Here is a 10,605-nt window from a genome sequence, read left to right as displayed (position 1 = left end):
TTGGAAGAAAACCTATTTTTTTTAAAGATTTTATTTGTAAGCAATCTCTATACCCAATGTGGAGCTCGAACTCAACAGTCCCAAGGATCAAGAGTTGCAAGCTCCACCAACCAGGGCCCCAGGTGCCCTTCCTTTCCTATTTCTGTAATCCAAGATGCAAATATTAAAAAGTGTGACTCTAAAGATGGGGTAGAGAGTGAAACAGCTCTGAGGGGCTGCAGGCATATAAGAAGGCAGTGAATGGCATCTTAGAAGACAGATGCATGGGAACATTTTTGTGTTTATCAAAAGACAGGATGTAATTTAAAAAAAGACTGAGAATCTCCATTCCAGATTTTTATAAAAGAGGATGTAGTACCTAGAAAGCTATAGTGATAAAAACAGAAATGTGGCACATTCTTAATAGAGCTTATGATTCTTATTTGACCAAAATCCAATAACTTGTTATTCCCACCTGAAAGGAATAAAGGATGAAAATAATAATGAAAAACAGTTTGTATGTGACTCTTCAACACTTCGTGTGCACCATTTGATGCAAGAAAGATTTAAAAATAAGACACAGGGGCCCCTAGCTGGCTCAGTTAGAAGAGCGTGTGACTCTTGATCTCAGGGTCATGAGTTTGAGCCTCACGTTGGGTGTAGAGGTTACTAACAATAAACAAACTTAAAAAAAATAAAAACAAGACATAAAGAAGCAAAAACCATGCCTGCATTTATGCTATGATTAAAATATCTTCTAAACAATCATATTTTTTGAAAAACCAAGGTACTAAATTATACACAAAGACACATGAGGGCACTCTAACCAACAAACATAGCAACTACAGTTTTGACAAAGAATTTTACAGTTAAAAAAAATTGCAGTATGGTAGTTTAGCATTAAATATTTAAAATAAGAAATTACCAATGCCTTTTTGGTAAAGACCCTGAGATTTTGGTGTCTATCCTTGGTCACTATACCTGCCTTCTGTTTGATCTAGGATCTTGTCTGAGTATTTGTGTAGAATTAAGTTTACTACTTTTTTTTTTACTTCCAAATTTTTATTTAAATGCTAGTTAGTTAACGTTAGTGCAATATTGATTTCAGGAGTAGAATTCAGTCATTTATCACTTACATACAACACCCAATGCTCATCATAACAAATGCCCTCCTTAATACCCATCACTCTGGGGCGCCTGGGTGGCTCAGACAGTTAAGTGTCTGACTCTTGATTTTGGCTTGGGTCATGATCTCGCAGTTCGTGAATTTAAGCCCCACCCGCATCAAGCTCCGTACTGACAGTGTGGGGCCCACATGGGATCCTCTTTCTCCCTCTCTCTCTGCTCCCCCCCCACCTCACTCATGCTTGTCCTCTCTCTCTCTCTCAAAAAATAATAAACTTAAAACAAATACCCACCGCCCATTTAGTCCGTCCCCCATGCAAGTTTACTTGTGAAATACGAAAAGAGAGGATTCCAATAGTATTAGACTGCAGACAGGTGCTTTAACCTAGCCACGAAAAGACTCCATTTTGAAAAGCATGTACAATTTATGTAGAATTAAGGTGATAATTAAAAATCAGTCTTCTATTAATGTGGCCACAAAATATTTTTGCAACTTTCCTTTGGCCAGTATGTAGTACTTGCATGTGCCTTAAAATATTTCAATTACCTTTCTAGGCAAAACCCAAAGAATGACAAATCTCAGGCATTTAACTATTTGTATCAAATTTTGTTTTTTAGACCAAGGCACCATCCACAATCACGTCTTTTATTTCCACTGGACAACTGTGATTAGAAAAGGTGAGAAAGCCGCTGTACTTTCCCTTTCCATCCAGTACATTTACATTACTATTTTACTTCATCCAATGCTTTTGAAAAACTATTCATTTAAATACCATCTATCATTTTGATATTAAATATCTGCAATTCTATTCTAGCTCCTGAGACAAAATTCAAGAAAACTTGCTATAAATGAGTAACAACTCAACATGTATTCAACCATCCAGGATCTCTTCCATGGCTTTACCAATCATTTACACCTTCCTCTGCATCATTGGTCTCTTTGGAAATTCTCTCTCTCAATGGGTATTAACAAAAATAGGCAAGAAGACATCGACGCACATCTACCTAGCACATCTTGTGACTGCAAACTTACTTGTGTGCAGTGCCATGCCTTTCATAGGTATCTATTTCCTGAAAGGTTTTCAATGGGAGTATCGATCTGCACGATGCACTGTGGTCAATTTTTTGGGAACTCTATCCATGCACGTGAGTATGTTTGTCAGCCTCTTAATTTTAAGTTGGATTGCCATAAGCCGCTATGCTACCTTAATGAAAAAGGATTCAGTTCAAGAGGCCACTTCATGCTATGAGAAAGTATTTTATGGCCATTTACTGAAAAAATTTCGCCAGCCCAACTTTGCTAGAAAACTGTGTGTTTACATATGGGGAGTTGTACTCGGCGTGATTATTCCAGTTATCATATACTACTCAGTTGTAGAGACTACAAAAGGAGAAGAGAACGTGTGCTATAATCGGCAGACAGAACTAGGAGCCGTGATCTCTCAGACCGCAGGCCTCATTGGAACCACATTTATTGGATTTTCATTTTTAGTCGTACTAACATCATACTACTCTTTTGTCAGCCATCTGAAAAAAGTAAGGACCTGCACGTCCATTATGGAGAAAGATTTGACTTACAGTTCTGTGAAAAGGCATCTTTTGGTCATCCAGGTTCTACTAATAGTTTGCTTCCTTCCATATAGCATTTTTAAACCCATTTTTTATGTTCTGCACCAGAGAGGGAACTGTCAGCAACTGAATTATTTAATCGAAATAAAAAATATCCTCACCTGTCTCGCATCAGCCAGAAGCAGCACAGACCCCATTATATTTCTTTTTTTAGATAAAACGTTCAAAAAGACACTATATAATCTCTTTACAAAATCTGATTCACCACATCTACAACCCTATGGTTGACTTCTGACTAGAAAACACCAGCAAATAGAAGACTGTTTATATGGCGATTAGGGATACTTGACTACATGATTAACAGGTCACAGCTTGACTGATAGCAGGCACTAAGAAACCCTCTTTGGTTTTAGAAATAACCATAAAATTCACTTTCCAGCTCTACTAATATTGCAAGTTGAGATGGCAGAGACTTTCAGAGGCAAAAGTCAAGCATGTTAAAAGGATCTCAGTGCATCTGAAAGCAATAGACCATTTTCTCTTTAAGCTCAACTGTGTATGCTTTTATTTAGAACACAACATTTCATGACTGTAGGATAAAGCAGCAAATGGTTTATGATTTTCTCTGCTTTCTAGTAGTGGCAATATTAAGGCCCATCTAGGCTTTGTGTTTTGTTGGTAACTTTAAAAATGAGTTAAAAAAAAAAAAAAAGGGCAATCAGAAATGTACTCATTGAAGTCCTATCTAGATGTATGAAAAACATTGTAAAAATCCAAGGCTTTATAAATGCACTATTTTGTACTGTCTGCTCATGTTATCATGAGAACCAATAATCATTGATTCCAATATTTATCAAGCAAGTGATTTTGTAAATATGCTTAAATATTTGGGTTAGGCTTGGTCGAAATAAAGAGCTAATACAATGTCATTATATGCTGATCTTCATCACATAAATTCGCCTCTGTATTCAATAGAAATAATGTGATTAATAACGAATAGTACCTGGCATGTAGTTATGTACGATCAATTTTTGTGAAAATAAATGAATGAATAAGAGCAGTATAATAGTATTGTTGTTGAGAGATTGGTCTCTGGAGTTAAGAGCCCCTGGGTTTGATCCTAGCTGAATCTTTTCTCTTATTTAGTCAGACAGTCTTCAGCAACTTACTTGCCCTCTTAAAGTATTAAGTTCTTCATTTGTAGAATGGAAAAATACTATGTAATTCAGAGGTACTATTATTAAATCAGATGATGTTACTATTATGAGTAGCTGTCCTTTACTAAGCATTTGCTATGTGCCAGGCACTCTGCCTCTATGTTTTGCATGTATTTTAATGGTCACCACCGTAAAGGATGCCAATTTGCTGATGAAAAAATGGAAGTACATAGATAAGTCACCCCAATTTTCTCCAATATCTAAATAAATACTCAAACCGTAAGCATTTCTCAGTCATTTCTTTCTTCCATGTAAAAATAATGGTGACTATATTCTGTGCTATATGAGAAAACAATTTTTTTTAAATGTGTTTTAGTTTCCCCAAAAGATCGTGAGTGCCTTTCGAGCTGTAGCCTGCTTTCTCTTTCTACTCCCACGGTACTTGCATTCTCTGTTCACATAAAGACCAGACAAAAAGTTAAATTAAACTGAGGTAGAATAAATGTTCATGGTAACCGGTTACTTCGTTAGAGACTGCTTAAAGACCCATTTATTCTCTATGCAGTGATTTCTTCAGTGCTCAAAAAGAAGTTTAAAGTAAGTTCACGTAGCACTTCCAAGCCTTTAATCTCGTAGCGTGTTTTTGTTTCAGAATTAAAAATGTACAAACAGTACACTGTACAGATTCCCCAAGAGTCATGTGTTCAAAGTCACTAGAGGTTTTTCTAGCACATCTGCATAATTTTCATTAAAAAAGAATCGAAAACAAACAGTAAATATTTCCTCTTTTTTTTAGTTCAATGCTTAACTGAGAGAAGAAAATGTTCAGAAAAAGGTNTATTACCAAGGTAGAGTTTCCTACATTTAAAAAAGGCAGGAAAAGAGGCGTGTAATTTCTCCTTAAGTTACTCATTCTGATAGGAAACTCCCATTTTAGGGGCACCTGGGTGGCTCAGTTGGTTGAGCGTCCAACTCTGGCTCAGGTCATGATCTCACGGCTTGTGAGTTTGAGCCCCACGTTGTGCTCTGTGCTGACAGCTCAGAGCGTGGAGCCTGCTTCAGATTCTGTGTCTCCCTCTCTCTCTGCCCCTCCCCTGCTTGTGCCCTGTCTTTCTCTCCTTCAAAAATAAATAAGCATTTAAAAAAAAAAAACTCCCATTTTATTTCTCTGTACTGACCTTATTATCACCATGTTTATCTTCAATACCACAGATACTTTCCTGAACAGGTAATTGTACATCATGTTTTTTGTGTAATTGGCAAGCTGGCTATTCAATGTCATGGTTAATATTTTATATGAAATACTACTTTCTAAATTACTCTAACTTTAAACTGTAGATTTCAGAAAAACAGTGCCTCCAAAGTTTTTATTATTATAGCTGACAGATAATACCATGTTATATGTTATGTTATATTAGTTTCAGGTGCACAGCATAGTGATCTGACAATTCTATACATCACTCAATGCTCATCATAAGTGTAGCTACCATCTGTTCCCATACAATGTTATTACAATGTTATTGACTATATTCCCTATGTTGTACTTTTCATCTCCATGACTAATTTATTTTATAACTGAAAGATTGTACTTCTTAATCCCCTTCACCTATTTCGCCCACCCCCTCGCTCCCCTCCCATCTGGAAACCACTGGTTTGAGAAAAACAATGTTTCTCATGTGTGAGTTAGTCGAACACAATTTCAGAAGCCCTAAATTTTGACTTCTTGGCCAGTGAGAGTATACTTTATAGAAAACAGGATTGACAAGTGTTTATTCTCCCTTTTATCCGTTCCATATACTCACTTTCATTGAGGCAGCTTTCAAACTATTAATTGGGAACACAAACCAATAAGACTAGACAAGCAAACTTAAGGACAGACTACTCAACCGGGAAGAATTTCTACTTCCTGGGTAGAAGAGGAAGGTGTCAGTCTCGCGTATTTGGTAAGGACTCTTCGTAGCCTGTCCTTGGTCTTTCAGTCTGCAGGGTGGGGGATGGTAGAGACGAACGTGGGAAGACCAGCTGAAAGGAAATCTGGCTGTGGCAAACCACAAAGGCAGCACCAAGGGCCGCTGGTAATCTGGTAAGCATTTCAACCATGGACCTTCCTCTGACTGCCCCCAAATTCAAATTAAATTGATATTAGTGAAAAAAATTACTACAGCTAGAAAGGTGTGGTACCAGACAGAAAAAAAATGCTTTGGCCACATCATACGTGCTTGCTGGCCTGGCTCAGAAGGAGAGGAGCAGTGGAAGAATTCACATCTAATAAGCAAGAGAAACAGTCATTCTTTTCCTTTTTATCTTTTTTCTTTTTTTTTCTTTTAAAGTAAGTTCTGCTTCCAACGTGGGGCTTGCACTCACGATCCCAACATCAAGAGTTGCATGCTCTACCGACTGAGCTGAGCCAGCTGGGTACCTCTCGTTCTTTTCTTTCTAAATCAAGGAGTTAGAGTTGATTTTTTTTTTTGAACGGTAGAGTGGGAAAAGGGAAGCAGAGCAATTAGAAACAGAAGATAAATTTAAGATGATCTTATAATTCATGGGATTTTCCTAAGTACAATTATTAAAACCCCACATTCAAGCTGTACATGTCCATTATGTTCAACAACCTCACAAAAGACATGCAGAAGAGGAATCAGTGTGCTTCTTATAATAGAGATTAAAATAAATGTGTTCTCGTTTAAATGAGAATTTCAATTTCTTTCTCCTACATGAGTTGGAGTAAGAGACATGGAAGAAGTGTCAGCAACCAAAAGCAACAGAGGAAGAAATACTGTATGAACTCCATGATGCCATGGGAACTAGTGTGATGTGATGAACACCTGTTTATAAAGTCTGGCCCTACGCAGGTGAAAGGGGAACTGAGAACAGAAGGGGACCAGAGAGCAGCCAGGCGTGTTCACCAGTTAGGAGGAAAACCATTTCAAGGAAGCTCATGCAGAAATGCTTGGGTGGAGGCTTCTGGCTGAGTGTCTAGGACTGTCTGCTTATGGGGTTTTGCACACTTCTGAGAACTAAACACTGAGCCCTCAAACCTCCAGGGCACAGGCCCCATTCAGAATAGAAAGTGACTGTGTGTACGGCCATTTGCATTTTGAGAAGCGGTGTAACTTCAGTTATTAAAATTGTATGTTGGTAGGTCAGAGCCACAGAGAAGTCTAAGCTTTGTCCCTCCACGCCCACATGATGCCATATATGGCTGCCTCAGGAGTTAGGAGAGATAATAAAGACCCACGGACTCTTAATGCTTAATAGGGCCAATGAAGGCAGGCAAGGGGCCCGGATGTGCACTTACCTTGCCAACTGTACTGTTTCTTCTTAGAGCTCTTTTAATTTAGGGGCGAGAGGAAGAAAAGAGAAAGAAATGAAACATAATGAAAGTTTTCACATCCTCTCACAAGAAAAAGAGGAGTAAAAGGGAAGAGGTCAGAAAAACCGAAAAAAAAAAAAAAACAACAACAACAACCCAAAAAAGAAATGAGCATGCATGCCTTAAATGATGCTTGTGGGGAGGTAAAGCAGGAGCAGTGTAGTATTATACAGTGGGTCTTTAGCATGGGCGATCTGTGTGCCCCAGAGGATATTTAGCAATGTTTGGAGACATTTTTGATGGTCACAGCTTGCAGAAATGCTATTGGCATGCAATGAGTAGACGATAGGTAGAGGCAATGCTACACAGGGCAGCTTCCCACAACAAGATACAGGGCCCCAAATGTCACTAGTGTGGCTGGTGGGAGAAACCTGTACTATGACGATATGCTTCCCTGAATTTCAAGGGATTACACAATTTTTTTTAATGCAATTTCATATGAAACTGCTTCTCTAAAGCAAGTTCCCTCTACAGGTCACGAGGTACCATATAGTCAAATCTAACTTTGATATGAACGAAACATTTTTAGACTCAATTACAATGATTTCACAAAGAGATGCCTATCAAGGTTAGAAAAGAATATTACTAATCAATAAAGTGCTAGGACCTTTGGAAAAACTTAATGCTTTGGGATCAATGCCAAGAATTATGAGAGAGAAGGAAAGGGAGAGAATCTGAGAATATTCTTGGCTAAGTGAAACAGATGATTAAGTAATCTAAATTCTTCTAAAAGGAATAAAACATCTCAATGCTTTTATATTTTTAGTAAGTAGACGGGAAGAAAACTTTGATAAAAACTAACTACAGAAACTGAAATCTATAGACAAATGAAATCTACACATAGGCCAGTTACTGAACATAGGCTATCTGAAATTGAAGAAAAGCTAACGGGCTGCTTTATTAACAAACATATTAATACATCAAATTGAAATTTGGAATTATTAGCTGTGTGACATGTACCATTATTAAAGTTTCCTAATGACTACTACGTTGGAAAACTCATATAATAAGGTTCTGAATAAAACTACTTTGAGTTACTGGAGTTGCTGAAGTTATATTAGCAAATCCTGTTGATACAACCTTCAAAATATATATGGAGTCTATGTTTTCACCCCCTCCATTGCTACCACTCTCAAGACTATGTCCTGTTTCCCTGCTTCTGCCCAAGAGCCCCTGTTCAAGGCATTACCAACAAAGCCATGTAGTGCTGTTACCATGGAAAGTCAGATCAGGCTATTCCAAACTCTCTGGTGAATCATCACTGCTCTCCGAGTGAGAGTCAAAGCTCCTCCCCTCCTTCCCTCTCTAACTTTATCTACTCGCCACTCTCCTCATGGCTCATTTTGCCCTAGCCACACTGGGCTCCTTGCTATTTTGCAAATAGGCCCATTATGTTCCTGCTTTAGGCTTTTGCACTGGCTGTCCCTTTTACCCAAAATGCTCTTCCTTTAGATATCAGCCAGCTCACCTCTCTCCTCCTGTGACTCCTTGCTCACATGTCATCTTCTCAATGTGGCCTGTTCTGACCACCCTGTTTAAAACTGCAACCCGTTTAGGGAGCAGTTTTGTTCACTGGGATAGCTCCGGTTCCTAGAATAGTGTCTGACACACAATAAGCACTCCGTGTATATTTTGGGATGAAGGTCTTAAGAAAAATCTACCCATATTCAACATTACTAATTAGCTAAATGTGAGCATTCCATTTACCCATACAAAATGTATAGATTTCAGGTCCTGCAATATAAAGACTATCAACATTAGCGTGTGCTCTATGTTGAATCCACTTGCCAACTGAACAATGGTACCTGTTCTGGTGGTTTCTCCTCACTTGCACTTTGAGAATTACTTCTGTCTCCCCTTCCTCAGCACCTTTCTGGGTGCTTCCTCAAAACTATCTGGCATATGCCTTAGGGATAATAAACTAATAAAATCCAATGCAAAACTAATCTTGAGCCTTTGCACACATAGCTCCTTTTGCTTGAAATGCCCGCTTGTCTCCATGTAACTGCCTCATGACTCAAGGCCAGACTCAAACGTGACCTCCTCCATGAAGTTTCTCTGACTCCATCTTTTAATGATACTTCCCACCCTCTATCTTGGACAATAATTGTTTTCCCTGTCTATAAAGATGGCTACAAACAATTTCTCCTAGCCCTGTGCACATATGTCGCTCCTCCAACCAGAAGGTGCAATCTATGTTTCCTCCTCTCGAATCCAGGCTAGTCTTGTACCCTACTGACTAACATAATGCAGAGAACATGATGCAGCGTCGATTTCAGGCCTAGGCTTCAGGAGGCCCGACAGCTTCCGTCTTTGCTTCTTTGGAGCCCTGAGATACTGTCGTGCTGGAGAGAGGGCCACAGGAAGAAAGAGAGATAGAGGAGAAGATGGAGGGAGAGCAGGAGGAAGAAATACTCTGAATGAGAGACTAGAAGAAGGCCCTTCAAGTCCCCAGCTGTTCTAGTTGTATTTTAGCTGCCATGCCACAAGAGTGAGGCCTTCAGGGGTACCAGCCATGCTGCCTCAGCCAAGAGTCTGTGAAACAGAATTGAGCAGCCTCCATCAAGCTCTGCCTAAACTGCAGAATCGTGAGCAAATAAATAGTGGTTGCTGTCTGAAGTTTTGTTGTGTCGCTCTGTGGCAGTCGGTAATAGATGCACTGCCTCATCTCCCTGCGGAGACTACGATGGTAACTTTAGGGCTCTGAGCACGGTATTCTGTATGAAGTAGGCGCATGAATATTTGTTGAATCAATCAATCAGAAGGTAAATGAGAAGCTGAAGTACAATATTCAAATATAACTACTTTGGGATTTTATTTGGTTTTTGGATCGTCATATCAAATACCATGACTAATCAAAAGCCGACTATATTATTGAAAGTGTTACAGTACAGTACGTTGCCAATCATTATTTATTATATGATGTTGCTATAATTACCTTTCAAGAACAGAATTCAAAATAAAATTGCCTCTTGAGCGAAAGTGTTTTTAACGTAGTGCTATTACGTGAACTAAGAATCAGCTTACCCATTTTAGCTTTTTCAAACGTCATTTTTATCATCCATTTTATTATACAAGGAATTATATTTTACTATGTATGCATTTTCTTACGTTAATTAGATAGAAGAGTAACACAACCTGCTACTATCATTGGCAATTCCCCCCTTTTATTTTTTAGATTTCTGATTTGTTTGCATAACTGAAAAATACTTTTATAAAAGTGCTATGTATCCATCGGGTTGTTTAGTGTTGAGTACTGAGAATAACAATCCCATTCTCCTATCACCACATTTGAAAAGAGTAAGATATTTTGCAAGTGATGTGTGTGTTGTGCATTTCTCCAGTGAGTTTTTTCATTTGCTATGGTGACATTCCACTGGACCGTCTTGGAGTGGCTCATAC

General features: G+C 38.5%; 2 protein-coding genes across 2 annotated transcripts in view; one reads left to right on the top strand and one right to left on the bottom strand.

Annotated features, from left to right (window-relative positions):
- GPR82 (G protein-coupled receptor 82) overlaps positions 1-3,337 on the top strand; it is a 4,260-nt gene extending 923 nt beyond the window's left edge. Inside the window, exons 2-3 of the mRNA XM_077768539.1 lie at positions 1,723-1,782; positions 1,920-3,337. Coding sequence (XP_077624665.1) covers positions 1,954-2,961 — 1,008 coding nt within the window. The 5' untranslated portion in view covers positions 1,723-1,782; positions 1,920-1,953 and the 3' untranslated portion in view covers positions 2,962-3,337. The remainder of the gene's footprint in view (positions 1-1,722; positions 1,783-1,919) is intronic.
- Positions 1-10,605, bottom strand: part of CASK (calcium/calmodulin dependent serine protein kinase) — a gene marked incomplete at its 3' end in the record, with an annotated part of 276,912 nt that overhangs the window by 180,941 nt on the left and 85,366 nt on the right. The window lies entirely within an intron of this gene.

The sequence above is a fragment of the Crocuta crocuta genome, unplaced genomic scaffold (assembly GCF_008692635.1).
Source record: "Crocuta crocuta isolate KB4526 unplaced genomic scaffold, BGI_CrCroc_1.0 scaffold467, whole genome shotgun sequence".
NCBI classification, from domain to species: domain Eukaryota; kingdom Metazoa; phylum Chordata; class Mammalia; order Carnivora; family Hyaenidae; genus Crocuta; species Crocuta crocuta.
Note: the sequence above shows the minus strand (reverse complement) of the source record. Positions and strands in the feature narration are given on the sequence as shown.